Genomic DNA, 17988 nt, shown 5'->3' on the forward strand with positions numbered 1-17988 from the left:
AGTTCTTTAACAGTCCTAAGTTAGGCCTATATGGCTAGACTTGTCTTTCATTCACTATTCATTCTTGCAAGCACTTTGTGCTTTTTCACAAAACAATATCCTACACTGAGTGCCATTCTAAAACCCTGAAGGTTCTTATCAACAACTCAAAAAAAAAGGGCATGTTTCATACAACATGTTTAGCACGTGGAAATCGAACATGATCATTTAGTTGAAGTGATTTTGAATTTTTACTCCCAACGATGACTCCATTGCATTCCAGTCAACAGTGGTATTGGAGCGATGTATGCTCAATTCTTGCCTGCGCCCTTATGTGCACATTTGCAGCCCACAATCTCCAACAGCAATTCGCCCCAGTTCATGGGCACATTGGATCAATTCTGATGGTCGCCTCAGTTCTTGCTTCCAGCCACAGCTAGTTCCCAGCCTCTACTGCAGGTCAACAGATTTTGCGCAGCCACAGCGCCTCCATCAGCAAAGGCAATCAGATCTGCGACCAGTTCCAGATCTGCGCCGCCATTTCTTGCAAAAGTGCCATCTGTACAGATCCTTCAACCCCAGCAATCACTGCCTCAAGCAGCTCCATCCCGACCAGCTCCATCAATCTCTAGCTTCATATCTGCGCCAGCACGCCGCCATTGCTGCAGAGAACCTCAACCTGCCCTGTTTTTCACTCAGATTTGTGCCCTTGCCCTCAGATCTGCTCTGCCTGCGCTAAGAAAAGTCCTCAGACTTGTCCATACAACTGTACGGCTGCCCGTACGCTCCATACAGCCTGTCTATATAGTCCATACGACTGTCCATTCAATACCATACCAGCTTTTCTGACAGTCCGTACATCTATATGGATTTTGTCATGACAAGAGAAATCACTAATCCGGGATTAGTAGACATTAAAACATTGCGCAAGCTGGGAGACACGCTGCAGCAAACCGGTAGAAGTTCGTTCACAAAGGCCAAGCTTTGCAGGCCCCGACCAGAGTCTGGCAACCAAGGTGCGAGTTTTCAAGGAAGATACTTGCAAATCCTAGATTTTGGAGCCCCTGAGGTAAGGGCTTTCTCTGAATTTTCTGGTCTTTGGACGGGAAACGGCGGTGTGAATAGACCCTTAAAAACCCTTAAACCATGAGGAAAAGAGACCCCCCTCCCCCCCATTCTCCCCAACGGAAATTCGAATCGGAACAAGATTTTAAGGGGGTGATCCACCCACCAAGTACCCCCTATAACGGTATCTAGAGCTCCAATCCACTCAAAATAAGTAGCCCAAACGGAGCGCACCAGTTTACAGCAGAAATACAAGAAGAAAAGCCTAAAAGAGAAGGAAGAAGAGGTCATTTGAAGTGGCTTTTCAACACACGCGAAGCGAGAGGTCGGATAAGTACCACCAACTCCAATACTTGACTTTTGCTGTAAAATAAACCCCTTTTCTGAACTTACAGCAAGTCATTTTCTCTCTTGTATTACTAAAAGGAAAGAATGGAAGGAGAAGGGATCTTTAATAATGAACTTGTCCCACTACCAGAAGGACATAGGGAGAGAACACCATCACCTCCTCCTGAAGAGGATAAATGAGAGTTACACACATATTGAGTATAATAACCCACGTATAGAATTGCCTTCATCTCTCCTTCAAGAATCTCTTGATAGGGAGTTTACCTTCAAAATTGAAGGGAAAAACGAGTCCATCCAAGAGCAAGGCGCTAAGTTAACGCCTTTAACTCAAAATCCCGTACACATGGATTATAATCCAAGTTCAAGAGGGAGAGAGGAGTGTCCCGTTGATAAGCTAGTTTCTCAGCTTAGCCATATGATTAAACAGTCCATTATGACCAAATTTGGGACTAAGAGAGTGCTGAATTTTGGGGATGAAAATTTAGGAAACCCCTCGAAGAGAGCCAAATTTCAACCTCGAGAGAGAATAGAATTCCCAAAGTATGATGGAGCAAGAGAGGCGGATAAAATCCTTATTTGGATTTGCCATTTTTAGCTATATTTTGCCCATCAAGATAAGACCGACCATGAGAAGCTTGCTCTTGCCACACTGCATCTACAGAAGGATGCTTTGATGTGGTGGTCCTTATCACAAACGAGAAAAGAGCCTATTCTTCAATGGTCCAAATTTGTAGAGTAACTTAAGGTCACTTGCATGCCTCCGAGGCATGAAGAAGAATTGACCTTCCACTAGGAAAGGTTCAGGCAATTCAATAATGAGAGTAACGCTGAATTTACAGCTAGGTTCTAGAAACTCTCTTTAGAGTTACCTGAGAAGAACGAGGATGATAGAAGGAAAAAGTATTTAGCAGCCCTAGCTCCAAAAGTGACGTATGAGGTTGAAATGTTCAACCCAACCACCTTGAAAGACCTCACTAAATTGGCTGGGATTACTGAGAGGAAATTGAATCCTCAAAAGCCTTTTAACAAAGGAAAAGAGAGAGCTATTGTACAAAATATTAATAGCCAATCACGTCCTGGATGGATACCATTTCCTCCATGATTGACGATGAGAAGAAAAAGCTAATAAAGAAGGGTAAATGTTTCGGATGCAAGAAACATTAGCCAGGGCATCCATGGCATAAACATCCTACTCTATTAGCCAAAATTGCCAAAACCAATTATGTAAAAGGGAAAGGAAAAGCATCCAAGCAAGAGGGTGAGGCTTCTACCTCCTCATCCCAAGACTCTACGCTGAACATAGAACCAAGAGTAAATGCTATCCATTCAGCCAACACTGGTGTATGGATGTGTGAATTAAATAGAAGAGAGTGATGATTCTATAGATTAAGAAGCTCTTCATCGCAAAATCATCTATAGCCAAGGTCCACCTAGTTCAATGAAACATTTGAGTGAGAGAACATCTTTTGAATACTGACCAGTTTGTTGAGAATATGTTTCATCTTTTTGAGCAAGATGCAAATGAGCAGTAAAAGAGAAGCATACGCAAGAGAAAGAGACAAGAAAGGATCTGCCCATTCAAGTAGGAGGGAGTGTCATGACAAGAGAAATCACTAATCCGGTATTAGTAGACATTAAAACATTATTATATATTATACGCCAATGGTGTAACATGTATTTGTATTTATGATGGACACCAACCAATTTGTAATGGCAGTGGATCATCTCAGTAGATAGGACTAGTCGAGCTGGAGCCACTGCTTCAGAAGGCATCGAATTTGGGCATGACACACTTATTCTATTAATAAAAATGTGCACACACGTGTATAGGTCCTAGGGGCAATAGGAAGGGAAGGGTGCATTAAGCTGCATTGAATGGTAGATGCATGGGTCATAGGTTAAGGGTAGGTGAAAATGGGAAGATGGAACTTGAGTGATCTCAAGGGACATTAATGAAAGGGTATCACGATTCACCCTTCATTGTGAATATCACGTAGCATTCTCTATTCACCTTGCATTCATCCGCCATCTCTCATACACTTTACATGTAGGTCGAAATAGAAACAAGTACTCTCACGAGGACGCTCTTCCCCATTGGAGGGCCAATCAACATTCGAATTTTGCATGCATTGCACACATCTGCATTCTCGAGAAACTTGGTTCTTCACGGATTTTTTGTAAAGCCGCACAAATGGTTCATTGGTTTCAATTAGCTCCAGAAGCTAGCTTTGTTCTGGTTCCCATTTGCAATTTATAGATTTGTGGACTACAAGTCAACTCATTGGACTTGGGCATTGCTAGAACAATTAATATTTTGGGGCTCCTCGGTCTATTGACAACACATTGCAGTGAAGATTGGGTGACACAGTGACATTTAGCATTTTCCTGCATTTGCCCTCTTTTGGCACAGTTGCCCTCTTGAAATTCGGAACTTCTACCAAATCTATTGTCTACTACCTTTGGTTTCTTTGTTGGGAATTTCTTACCTTGCTGCTTGAAAGCAATGGCGAGCAATGATTTGCTTAGGGTTTTGATTATGTCATTCGGCGTCAGTAGTCTTAGAACTAAACTAGGGCACCTTGACGAAGGCCCTATTTCCACTCTATTTCCCCTAGTGCATTTTGCACAAATAAGCAAAGAGTACCAATGCTCCATGAGGAGAAATAATGATTGTTTCTTGTCCGGCACAAGTAAGAACATCTAACCAAACCCATGACAAGAACACTTGACCAGACCCATGGCCAAGAGGTATTTGTATAGGCTTTACTACACCCTCAATCCCCTATGAACACTAGCAACAATTACACCATCATCGTGGGCCATCTGATGGCCAAGGCATTCAGCTCGACCAGAGCTATATCAATGAGCAAGCCAAGCAGGCATGCATACAAGCAATGGGTCACTAGCACTTCAAGTGAGACCACTACACTCTATAACATATATTTACAATATTGAGGAGGCTACGCACCAGAAGCAAACAGTTAAATGTCGTTTGGTCGCTTCATCTCACAACTCCGAAGATTGGGGATTGCAGATGATGTCAATTGGCCACTAATGGCACCGTATGAGAGTCACAAGCAAAGTGTGCACCACAAAGGGTATCTAAGAGGAGGTGAGTAGCACAGGCACCTTCATGCCAGCTTGCACATGTCTCCTCCTAAGTATAGTAGAGTGGGTTGAGCACGGCCATCCCAAGTCTTGATACGTGGGCCATGGGGTTCCAAGTGTTATATCACATAATATTATTGTGTTCTGGGAAATTTTCACAGCATGTTTCTAAGCAATGTGTAGAATAGGAGTGTCTCCTACAGCTTGTTCCAAGTTTTGAAAACCATGGAATGCTTATTGTACAAAATACAAAATCGAAAACAGTGTCCAAAAAAACAGCCAGAACATGGATATCACCAATCTATTACTGCATTGCAAAAACATTAAAAAAAGATTCTAATGCATGAATCATACTGTAAGGGATATGTTACCTGTTTGCTAAGAGAGAGACTGGTGTAGCCAAGCCTTCTGTACTCCACTTTGAACTGGAATACTCCATAAACATCAGGAACTTGAAATGAGGTTGAATATAAACCCTGAAGCCAAAAAACTTTACCAATCAGTAAACTACAATTTTGAATCAACTAATATATACAAGCTGCACTCACCTTTAGAGCACATTGTAGGCCATCTTTTGGTGGTTCTAGTGATGCCCTATAGGCCATGGTATGTGCCTTGTAGGCATAAGTGTAGGCACTTATTGTGTTAGTGCTTACTATGCCACGTAGGACACTTAATCCTATGTGACACCTAGGACACTTAGTCCTAGGCCTAGATACAAGTACTTTGTACTTGTGTTTAGGAACCTTATCTATCTAAGTTGACGTGATTTCTTCTTCGACTCGTCCGATACTGCACACTCTCTCTCTCTCTCTCTCTTCGTTTAGCATCTACAGTGGTATCAAAGCGCTACTGGACCTGTTCCCCTGCCTCTGGATCTGCATCACGCACAGATTTCAAGAGTTTGCGCTCCATCCGTACAATCTGTACGATTGTATAGACTTTCATACAGATTCCTTCAGTGCCCGTCGCACCTGCTCCGTACAACCGCACCTTCAGTGGTATTCGCATCGTACAACCGTACGGTTTTGCTACGTACTGTGCATCGTCGTACCATACTGCACGTCGCCGTACAACTGCGCGTCACCATACTGTGCATCGCCGTACCGTACTGCCCGTCGCCGTACACCTGCGCATCGCCGTACAACGTACGGCCGTACAACCGTACAGTCGTACTCGAGCTGGCCGTACAGCCGTACACTGTGCTAGAGCTGTCCGTACAGCTGGTACTTCCCTCGATACTGCAGTACAAGGTTTGCAGGACATTGGGTCACATTTGCGAGATTCCAGCAAAATTTGGGGCTTTCCCACATTTGCCCTCTTTTTGGCCTATTTGCCCTAAATAAATTTGGGGCTTTTGCCAAATTTGCTGTTTTTGCATCAGATTGCAGTACATTAAGTCAGATTGCAGGACATTCAGTTACATTTGTAGGACATTGAGTCAGATTTGCATACATTGGGTCACATTTGCAAAATTTCAGCAAAATTTGGGGCTTTTCTGAATTTGCCCTCTTTTTGGCTTATTTGCCCTCAATAAATTTGGGGCTTTTGCCAAATTTGCTGTTTTTGCAGTGAACATTGCCTGTCACAGTCACATTTGGGTCAGATCTGCATTTGCCCTTTGATTTGGGTCAGAAATTTGCAGATATTTGCTGTCATTTTTGGGACAGCCAGCTTATTGCAGTGATAGCCTTGAGGCTTTTGGGTTTTCAGGTCTTTTACAAGTTATCACAATTGCTATGGCTGGGAACAATCAAGATTTATTTGGAGTTCTTCGTGAAGATGATAAGTTGGATGGCACCAACTATCCGATGTGGTCTTATCTCATGAAACATATTCTTGTTGCAAAGCATTTGTGGAATATTGTTTCTGGGGCTGATCTGAGGCCAGCCAATCCTTCAGTGGTTGTTTCTACTGCTGCACCTTCTGCAGGTGGTACTTCTCCTGATGCCTCTTCCTCTAGCACTCCTGCTGTTGCTCTTCCAACTCAAGAACAGTCTACATGGGATGCAAGAGATGCAAATGCACATTCATGCATTGCTTTATCATGCAAGAGAATCATTATTCCGCACATCCGTTCTTGCAGGACAACGAAGGATGCTTGGGATAAATTGGCTTCTCTATATCAGATTCGCAATGAAGCTCGTGTTGCATATTTGAGAAGGCAATTACAGGAAGTGAATATGAATGAAGGTAAGTCAATGGATGCATATTTGACAAAGGTCAAGGACCTCATGGAACAGCTTGCCAACATTGATGAAGTGGTGCCAAATTCACATCTTGTCAGTACTACATTGAATGGACTACCAGATACATATCAAGGGTTTGCTACAACCCTTCGATTAGTGGCCATGGGTAATCCAGACTACTATTCTTTTGATCAGCTTGTTACTTTGCTTTTGCAGGAAGAGCAAAGTAGAGCTAACAGACAAGCCATTATTCCTGATCATGCATTTGCTTCACAGCAAACAGGAAGAGGCAAGGCTTCCAAGCCTATGACCAAGCCAAAATCTGCGCATAGCAGCTGCAATTTCTCTACACATAGCAGCTGTAATTCCTCCCCTACATCTAAAAATACAGCAGATAAAGGAAAGAAGAAAAGATGCAACTATTGTCGCAAGCCTGGACATGACATTTCAAAATGCAGGAAGTGCATTGCTTCGGAGAAAAAGAAAGCAGGATTGACAGCTAATGCCTCACATGCCATTGAATCCCATGAGCCATCAGATGCTTCACATGCACATGCTCTTCAGGATGATTGGGCATGGGCTGTCCATTGCTCATTTAATCCCTCCAAAGCTGATGCACTTTTTATTGCTAATGATGCTCAGTCCTGGTACTTTGATAGTGGTGCTTCCAAGCATGTCACATCCTGCAGACAGTTGTTTCATTCTTTAGCTGATGCACCTCGAGGGGGGACTGTTACATGTGCCAATAATGCTTCATATGCTGTAAAAGGAGTTGGAGATGTGCAGCTCACATCCATTTCCAGCCATCCTGTCACTCTGACAAATGTTCTTTTTGTGCCTGGAATTAAAGTCAACTTGATTTCAATTTCAGCAATTGCTACTTCAGGTTTCAGAGTAATTTTTGATGGCTACAGATGCCTAGTATATGATCTTCGTGATGACAATGCCATAGTTCTCACTGGCACTTTGCAAAAAGGACTTTATCACCTTGATCATCATGCAGCTGCACTTTCTACCGAAGCATTGGCTATTTCAGATTCACAGCTTGCTGAAACTCATCTTTGGCATGAGAGAATGGGCCATCTCAATTATAGAGCTCTTGCAAAGCTACATTCACAGCAGATGGCAAATGATGTACCTCAGACTCACACAGTTTCTAAACATGTGTGTGAGGGTTGTCTTTTGGGTAAGATGCATCGATTTCCTTTTCAAAAGAATTGTCCAAAACTCTCACAAAGGAAATTGCAGCTAGTACACAGTGATGTCTGTGGCCCAATGAGGACAAATGCAATTGGAGGATACAAGTATTTCATGACTCTCATTGATAATTTCACAAGGTATTGCTGGGTATATCCTTTAAAGGCCAAATCTGAAGTTTTCTTATGCTTTCAGAGATGGCTGAATATGGTTGAGAATGAATCAGGATGCAAGCTTGCCACCCTCAACACAGATAGGGGGGGTGAGTATATGTCAAAGGAGTTTGATGCATTTCTTTCCTCACGGGGCATTATTCACTCATGCACTACTCCTTACACTCCTCAGCAGAATCCTGTTTCTGAAAGGAAAAACAGGTCCACAATGGAGATGGCTAGATGCATGCTTAAGGCCAAGTCTTTGCCCAATAAATTTTGGCTTGATGCAGTAATGTGTGCCAACTATGTGCTGAATAGATCACCTACACGGGCATTAAAGACTATTACACCTTATGAAGCATGGAAAGGCAAGAAGCCTTCACTTTCACACATGAAAGTTTTTGGGTCTCTTGCATATGTTCATGTACCATCTCAGCTGAGACATAAGCTTGATGACAAGGCAATTAAATGCATATTCATTGGTTACAGCCAGGAGAGCAGAGGGTATCGGTTATATCAACCAAATACTGGGAAGATTATTGTCAGTAGAGATGTGATCTTTGCTGAACATTCAGCTTCTCCTCTTGTGGACTGCAAAGCAAAGCCAGATATTGACATGTTTGATGCCTTTGAATCTTGGTTACCTCTACCATCATCAGAAGAGGATTTTGAGCAGCAACATGCGCCTCCTGCAGGCCCTCCACAAAGCAATAATCAGCCTCAACCTCATGCTGATTTGCAGGTTTCTCTTCCGGCACAAAATGATCATGATGCAGTCATTGAAGAAAGAGCTGTTAATAGACAGCAAAGGCAAGTTCCCAGATGGCTTCTTGATACATTGAGGGACAGCAAACAAGATCAGCCTTTTGCTGCCCGGACAAGATCAGGGAATAGACAGCATGGTCACTTTCTTGAGTTTGCACTCCTTGCTACAGCTTGCAATGAAGAGCCTTTGTGCCATAAAGATGCTTTTCACAGCAAAGAGTGGGTGGATGCAATGAAAGCTGAGTTACAATCTATTGCCAAAAATGACACTTGGGAATTAGTAGATCTCCCACCTGGCAAGCATGCCATTGGAACGCGGTGGGTCTACAAATTAAAAAGAAAATCTGATGGCAGCATAGATCGATACAAAGCCCGTCTTGTTGCAAAAGGGTATGCCCAACAACAAGGCATTGACTTTGAGGAGACATTTGCTCCCACATCCAGGATTACTACCATTCGATGTGTCATTGCCATTGCAGCCCATCATCATTGGCAAGTGCACCAACTTGACATCAAGACTGTTTTTCTTCATGGGGATCTACAGGAAGAAGTCTATGTCACACAACCTCCTGGTTTTGAGGTTGTTAATTCTGAAAATAAAGTATGCCGGCTTAGAAAAGCCCTTTATGGTTTGAAGCAAGCACCCAAGGCATGGTATGCCAAAATTCATGCACACTTACTATCCCTTGGTTTTCAAAATAGTCCCACAGAACCCACTCTTTATTTCCGTGGGAGTGGATCTGATTTTTTAGTGCTGATTTTATATGTGGATGATATGCTTCTCACCGGCCCAGATACTCAGCAAATTGCAGCTTTCAAGGCTGACTTGCAGCAGATTTTTGACATGTCAGACATGGGACAGCTCCATTATTATTTGGGCATTCAGTTTGCTCATGTTGAGGGGGGTATCATGATGTCTCAGTCCAAGTATATTGGACAGCTCCTTGATTTTCAGTTTGAGGATTGCAAGCCAATCTCTACTGCAGTAGACCCTGGCTTCAAATTCTCAGCTCATGATGGGAGCCCACCATGTGATATCACTCTTTATCAGCAGGCTGTTGGATGCCTTATTTATTTATGTCACACCAGACCTGACTTGCAGTATGCAGTATCTCAGCTCAGCAGATTCATGCACATGCCCAGTTCACAGCATTGGCAGGCAGTGAAGAGAGTCTTCAGATATCTCAGAGGCACTCAGGATTTAGCCCTCTTCTATGGTGATCAGGGTTCACTTACCATGCATGCTTACACGGATAGTGACTGGGCAGGATGTTCCGACACCAGAGTGTCACATACAGGCAATTGTTTTTTGCTTGGCAATTCATGTATTTCTTGGCTCAGCAAGAAGCAACCGACAGTTGCCACGTCTAGTTGTGAGGCTGAGTACAAGGCAGCCTTCACCGCTACATTAGAGTGTGTTTGGCTTCGACAGTTACTTACAGATCTTGGTATTTGCCAAACATCCTCCACTATTGTCTACACTGACAGCCAGAGTGCTTTGGCCATTGCGCGTAACCCAGTGTTTCATGCGCGTACCAAGCATATTGAAGTTCACTATCATTATGTTCGGGAGCGGTTGTCAGCAGGCGACAGAGTTGTCCTATCTTCCCACAGAGGACAACATCGCAGATATGTTTACAAAGGCACTTCCTCGTCGCAAGTTCGAAGTCTTCCGACAGGCTTTACACTTGGTTCCCTTTGTTACATGATCTGACATTCCTTGTACATTCATAGGTGGCTATATCCTTTTGGATGAACATGTGCCACCATGACCAAAAACTACCAGGTATTCTGAGACGTTTCCAGAGTACTTCAGCCCATCCCATGGAGGGGGGTTTGTAGGCCATCTTTTGGTGGTTCTAGTGATGCCCTATAGGCCATGGTATGTGCCTTGTAGGCATAAGTGTAGGCACTTATTGTGTTAGTGCTTACTATGCCACGTAGGACACTTAGTCCTATGTGACACCTAGGACACTTAGTCCTAGGCCTAGATACAAGTACTTTGTACTTGTGTTTAGGAACCTTATCTATCTAAGTTGACGTGATTTCTTCTTCGACTCGTCCTGTACTGCACACTCTCTCTCTCTCTTCGTTTAGCATCTACACACATAAAGGTTGCTTAAATTACCAAGAGAAATCCATCCACTCAAGGTTCAGAGCTGACCGTTATAAATGTGAATCAGAACTAGGTTCGTGTAAATCAGCTCACATTTCTTTTTTTAACCCTTCTAATGAGATGTGCAGCTCCTGGACCTATTCCACCAGCTAAGGGAAGAAAAAGTTGCTGCTGTAAGCACTAGCAAGCTCACCTTTCCATCATGCTTCAACGTTTTCAAAACATAAGGACTCATCATGTAGAACTGCACTTGAACATCATCTGCCAGATATGGTTTCCAGTCCTTCCCTGTCCATTCATAGATCTCCAAAGAGTATACCTGCAAACCAGTACTAACAAACATAAAGAAGAAATCCTCCACCAAAAAGGGAAACAAAAAATTATGTCGCTTGAGTTACCGCTAACAAAGCATGATAAATAAGAAGGTATGTATGCAGGAAAGAGAATATATACCTTTGTAAGACTAGAATATATCCAATCATACATATTCAGATTTAAACAGCAAAGAGATAATTAGTAAGATACTGAAGCACAAGGACTTACTAAATGATCAGTGATGCGGTATATTGCTGGTTCTTGTGTCTCTCCAACTTTATGATGTTGAACATTGACAGCCTGTCAGTGTTAAATTCAGCTCAACATTGCAGCCTTTGCAAACGATGTCAACTCAGCTGTAAAACATTGCATGTGATAATGAGAAGCCATCAAGACATAAGAGAGGATGCCTCGACCTTCAAATGCCCCCTTTCATGGAAGGTCCACTTGCTGAGCTCAATCACAAATCGCTCATTGCCAGATTTATCATAACTGTTCAAATCCAGGTAAATAAGAAAACTCTTGAGTGTCATGCAATACAAAGCCACAGCAGTTTGACAGACCCCAATCTGATACTTCCAAAGAAAATCAGTCTCTGTTAAGACACACATGAAGATGCATACCTAGTTGAGGAGCCATATTTTTTCACCGAAGATCCAAAGAATCTGCCAAAGCATAAAACAATCAGAGCATCTCCAGAAAACCAAACCCTGGAAAAGCTAGCAGAGACAAAAGCAAGCACAGAATCATTGGAAGTCATAAACCTACTTGTCGCTGAATAGATCTAATGAGCCAGAGATCAAAATGTGTGCATTATTCCTTGCCTGTAAATCAAATCCAGCTGCAGATTGATTAGAGATTGTTTCTATACATGGAATACTATTTAGCAAGCCCTAATTCTTCTTAACTCTTGCAATTTTACCTGAACAACAGAGACCAGGCCAATAGATGTTCCAGTTAGGACAGGTGGGTCCATAAGCTCTGCTTTGGGATTTGCAGAGTAAGCTGAAGGTGAAGCTGTCAATACTTTTATGACCTTCAAGTATACAGCCATAGAAATGTCATTCAATATACATCAACTGTGTCAATCACTTAAAACCATTTCAGGGGGACTTGAAGCTTCTTACCAGACTATTTGCAGGAGCCACAGAATGAGCAATGCCACGGAAGAGAACAGGAGCCTGTATGGAAAAGCAATGGAGCCAAGAATATAAGCTAGCATTGCTGACCAATCACTTTTTCAGGTTAGTTAGTAACAGAATGCATGTGCATGTCTAATTCAAAATTGGTTGCACTTATCTTTTATAATGAAGGAGCCTACTTGCATTGGACTTGCACCCACAAAATAAAAACTGCAAATCCCCAATTGAGCCCAAACATGGCCCAATTTCCCTACTCCTTTCTCCATGCTCATTCTGAATATGTTTATCCTACTCCTTTCTATCATTTTCAGTTCAGCTTGACTTGATTTCCTCAAGTTCTCACAAGACAGCTGGTTAAGTTTTCACAGCAGCATGGCGAAAACCCAACTGTGGAGAGCTTAAAATCTCAGCAACCTGTCTCTCCCATGCAGGTGCATTATCTCATACACACGACACTTAGCACCTTAAATTTGTTCATGATGATACTAAAAGAACTTTTGAAAAGAAGAAATTAGGGGCAAAAAAACTAAAAAACCAAATCACTTCATCGTTTCGTATAAGTTTTGATCATAACTTCTCACTGTAACTTGCCTTTGTACATAGAGCTCATTCTCCCAATTTTGGTGAAAGGATGTTTGTTAGAAGGCATTACAAAAGCTGTCACGGGGGCGTGAACTTCTAAGTACTTTAATGTACTACAAGACTGTGACAACTTTGGTTTTAAAAGTCCAAGTGTGGGCTTAATAATGTGTAATTAAACGCAGCATGGTACCTAGCACATAAGCCTAATTGATCCCTAGGCCCAAAGACATTCCAAGGAATTAAAAGAGTGGTTGTTGACATGGCATTTTTAATGGGCCCCCTAGAGGACCATGTACCTTCAATGGCCCCCCCTAGAGTTCCAGGTGGCTCTAGTGCCTTCTACATGCTCCTTTGCCATTCCTGGACCTTCCTGGGCCTTCTAAACTTCACGTGTGGTTTTCTCTCTCTCATCTTCTCCCTTTGTTGAGATTTTGGACTGGTTTTTCAGCCTCCTTCAGCTAAATTCCGTTTTTCTTCATAACTCCTCACCCATTTAAATTCCTCGACTTCTATTTGGCCCGATGGCTTCCCCTCTGCCTCCCCTTCGCAGTGATATGCTTTTCCCTTCGTGCGTTTGGTAGAACGGGCAGAGCTGAGCACTTCTTTTGCTGGTCGAATATGCAAAAGTGGCTTTTTTTTACCTTTTTGCTCAGCCTCCTAGGCCTCTCCTCTTGCAAAGCTACAGCTTTCTATTGAATTTCGAGTGGTCCCACGCGCTGGTTGACTGATTTTTCTCAGTTTTGAATGACTTTCCAGCGATGAAACTTCTCCAAAACCTTCTCAATGCATTCCTCTCTGAAGCACGCTTCTTCTGAGCCCAAGAACTCCCACTTCTTCGCGACAGAAGTGCTTTTTTTCGCATTTTTCAATGGAATTCTTGCTGGTCGGCTCTTGTAAATGCTCTCTCTTCATGGCTTTGCACTCCTCTTTGGCTGAGAATGCAATTGGGCATTGGCTAGTATGTCCTCTTGGCGATTGAGGACTTGGTTCGAGTTTTTAGGGCTTGGTGAGTTGTGATTTTGCTGCTGCAATTTCTTGGGGGTTTGTTTACAGAAGCATCCAAGATGAGAAAGGTTGCCACATTTTTGAAAGGCAATGCACTTAAGTGGTACACCAACCTTATGCTTCATGGAGATGCACCTGCTACTTGGCTGGAATTTAGTGTTCTCTTCTACTTGGCTTACTCCAACTTTTGAAGTTGAAGGACTTTCACACTGGCATAACTTGTCATACAAACTTTACAAGAATCTTGATGATTACACTAAGAGGTTTTGGGATGTTTTGCTGCCATTGAGCTCTTACAGGCATGTTTCTTTGAAAGAGCAAATAGAGAGGTACTGTTGTGGATTGCCTAGTGAGCTACGTGATTATTGCATCAAAACCAAGGTGGGTTCTATGACTCAATTAAAAGAGAATGCCTTTGGATTGAAGCCATCTACAAGTTTAGTAGCGTCGCAAGGTATGCTTACTATCCATCACTTGATATCACTTTAGTAAATTCGTATATGTTTGATGAGTGATGTTCAAATCTTTTTTTGGTATGTGAGAAACATGGATTTTTTAAAAGGACATGTCGTTATCAACGATCAATAAGGCTGGGTCCACCTACTTGTACATCTAATGGATGAGGCAGCCATTGCGGGAAGAGTTCATCATAGTCTTTGGATGTTTTTCCTTGAAAGGTTTATGAAAAACCTTGAAGGGGACACTTAGCTAAAGAGGAAGGACGTATCTTCTAATCCCTCCTCTCTCTCTCTCTCTCTCTCTCTCTCTCTCTCTCTCTCTACCTTGGTAATAGAGTGTCCTTCAGCTTCACCTCCTCCATCTCCACCTGGCCACTTCCCATCACTCATACAGCCCAATCTTCAACCCATTGGCGATGCTGAACACTAAACAAACAGCATAGGCTGCTAACAAGCAGCACGGACTGACGATTAGGCAGTATGACACCCCCTCAAGAAAAGTTTTCTGCTCAGCATATGCTACGCTCACTCAATGCTCATGTAACTCAGCAGATTTCAAGCAACGGACAAACCAATGGTGCTAATTAGCCTGAGCCCAACTATTTCGCTGTCAACCAGCCTGTGCTTCAACCACCTTCAGCATAACAACGACCATGGCTACGATGACACACGTATGACTAAAAGTCTGATACCATGGCCTCCCCTCCAGCCAACGAACAGCCATCTACACACAAAAGGCCCACCCACACATCCACTGTCAACATCCGTGCATCCCGTCATCATCCCTACATAGCTGCCTTGCCTAGTTTGCAAATGACGTACAGCATCCTCATCATCATTTTGGGTTTGTTCGGAGCCTCTCCATCCACACTTTCTTTTTTTGGAAGCTATTGAGCTCGACTCTGACCATTGGGGCTTTATCTCGCATCACAATTACTAAATGCAGATTTGGGAGACCCGGGGTGCAGGTTTTAGAGGGGGGGGGGGCAGATCCTTGTGTTAGAATTATCATTTGATTCGCATCTATGTCTTCTTTCTCGGTTATACTTGTAAGATAACTATGTCTTTCAGTGGGGGATTCGTCTTGCAAGTACCTGGCTACACATTAGAACCCTTTAGGCATTGTGAGTATATCATGCACCTCTATCTTCCTATGAGCCCTTGTGCAATGAAGGCAGATTGAGGTTGCCTATCATGAGCAAGTGCCTGCCACACGAGGTGCACACACAAGTGCTACTACAATGCCCTCTCGACCCACGTCGCTCACATCGGCAAATGCACAGTCTCATTTTTTTTAGGCATTGTCCTCAGTGCTACATAGCTTTTGCAAATGGGACATAGTTTGGCCAGAAAGCAAGCCAGCAAGTGGCTTAGTTAGTGCAAATATTGGGGAGTAGATATCCCAGCAGCTTGTTATAGCCACTAGACTTCAAAACAAGAGCAAGCAGCATACACCCCAGCCCGGGAATCAACATCAGAGCCATATGCATTTTCTGTGCCATGAGGTGGTTTTATGACACACTAAACGCCCTGTGTCTTTTCAAATGGATCAGGTCTGTACCCCAACATGGAGACCAATTTGCGATTAATAATGCATTCTCTTCACTTCTAGTCCATTTTGTGCCAGAAACATGGCAACGATATAGTTTGCAACTATCCGTGCCTTTTCCTATGAAGCCATCCATTCTTGGTCACTCTTTGAGCATGCCAATAAGTGTGCCCATGAGCACTTTTGGCTGAGCTTATGTTTCTCCTTCATCACAGCAGCCATCTTTTCCCGAAGGCATTTGCCCTCTAAGTACAGAACATGGCTGTTCCATAAGGAGCGTCTCAGGCAGTAAATGGTGCTCATCAATCTAACAAGGGGCGGAGTGCTTTTGGACAATGCTCTCAGTTGCCAGGGTTTTCCATTCTTCAGAAAGGCCATTCCATTTGATGAGATAGTCTTTGTAGGAGGACCCAATCTCTGAAGCCCATAATCCATTCTGGAATATCACCCTCCTCATCCATAGGTGGCAGCTCAGAAAACACTTGCAGGTTCTGAAGAACATGCAGTTTCAGTAGTGAAAAGTAAAACATGTCATGGATATTTGAAGAAGGTAGACATGCTACCTCCGGAGATCATGTAGAGGCCATAATAATGTGGACCAGCTTTGCATTAGTGCTACCCTTCTCTGAGGCATACATGTCTCGAGTCATAATTGCACAATATTTCCTTCTTTATACTCCAAATACCTGCTGCGCTCATTGCAAACTTTTGCTTAGCCTGAGCTTTTTTTTTGTTTTTTGGGGAGAGGGGGATTTTTTTTTTTTTTAGCAGGCGAGAGATCATTTCTTGCCTGCGGATTTCCACTAGCCATGTTTGCTATTGTTCAAGGCATCATCCATACATTGCCTCGAATGGGCTCATCTCACTTGATAAATACTTAGTGCTATGACAACAAAAAGCCAGAAGCTTGAGCCATTCATTCCAAGACAATTCGAGTGTCCTGCAGAAGTGTCTCAGGTACTCCACCCATTTGTTCATGCTCTTGGAAAGAATGTCAATCTCAGGATGATATAATGTACCAAGGGTGAGTGTGGTCCCCAATGCCGTAAATAATTCTGCCAAAAATGGCAAATAGACTTTGTTCCCTGCCTTTAATTGCAGCACAAGAGGGTTTGACGACCTAAAGTTTCCAACCTCCTCATTGAGGCTAGAAAAAGCATTGCATACCTGATATGGTTGCACCTTAAAGCTGTCATTAGAATAATGAAAACAGTTCTAAGATGGCCTCCAACACTGGTTTTCAGGGGCTTTACATACTAGCATCTATTTAGACTGTTATAATGCTGCTATGTCAACTTTCAATGACACTTGCAGGCAATGTTACACTTCCGTTAGTATTTTTGGTATGATGTCAAGTAGTTGATTTGAGCTGATACAGAGCTTCTATGACATATCGTAGCTCATACATTTAACCCCATTCAAGGAAGACTTCATTCTTGAGATGGCCCTTGAAAGGTTTTTGACAAGGGTCACAGATTCTCTGAAGAAAATTTGCAGGCTAGCAACACTAAGATCCTTGAAACCTGTCTCAATTATTCCACCGCATCATTCTGCTGCCAAACCTTACAATTATGCAATAATTGACTGTTATGCCACCACATCATTCTGCTGCCAAACCTTACAATTATGCAATAATTGACTGTTAGGTTAGATAAGCTGGGGTTAGTTTAGTTGGGTTGTATTAGGTTAGTAAGTTGGATTCAGGTTAGTTAACTCGGCCAAACTAACTAGGATTAGGTTCAGCCATGGTTAGGCTAGGTCAATCTAACCAAGGTTATGTTAGGTCGTGGTTAGATTAGGTTAGACTAACTACTAGTGGTCAAACTGTCCTAGTGGTCTTTAGCTCAGTGTCCTAGCTGTCCTGGGTGACCTAGGGACCCCCCCCCAACAACCACCAACAAAAAAAAGGGGGGAGGGGGGGAGAGGGCCTTTTTTCAGCCTCTTTTCAAGGACTTCCACAAATGCATTCAGGCTCATTCAGGCTCCATTTCGAAGCCTCTTCATCGAGCTTCTAC

General features: G+C 42.9%; 1 protein-coding gene across 1 annotated transcript in view; it reads right to left on the reverse strand.

Annotated features, from left to right (window-relative positions):
- Positions 1–17988, reverse strand: part of DGL1 (dolichyl-diphosphooligosaccharide-protein glycosyltransferase 48kDa subunit family protein) — a 37396-nt gene that overhangs the window by 2109 nt on the left and 17299 nt on the right. Inside the window, exons 5-12 of the mRNA XM_087392804.1 lie at positions 12365–12418; positions 12160–12273; positions 12006–12061; positions 11861–11902; positions 11654–11729; positions 11466–11537; positions 11116–11241; positions 4872–4976 (exon numbers count right to left, since the gene is read on the reverse strand). Of these exons, the coding sequence (XP_087248930.1) occupies positions 4872–4976; positions 11116–11241; positions 11466–11537; positions 11654–11729; positions 11861–11902; positions 12006–12061; positions 12160–12273; positions 12365–12418 (645 nt within the window). The remainder of the gene's footprint in view (positions 1–4871; positions 4977–11115; positions 11242–11465; positions 11538–11653; positions 11730–11860; positions 11903–12005; positions 12062–12159; positions 12274–12364; positions 12419–17988) is intronic.

This window comes from Dipteris shenzhenensis, chromosome 21 (assembly GCF_047967505.1).
Source record: "Dipteris shenzhenensis isolate YYH24624 ecotype China chromosome 21, Dip_SZ_1.0, whole genome shotgun sequence".
Lineage (NCBI taxonomy): Eukaryota > Viridiplantae > Streptophyta > Polypodiopsida > Gleicheniales > Dipteridaceae > Dipteris > Dipteris shenzhenensis.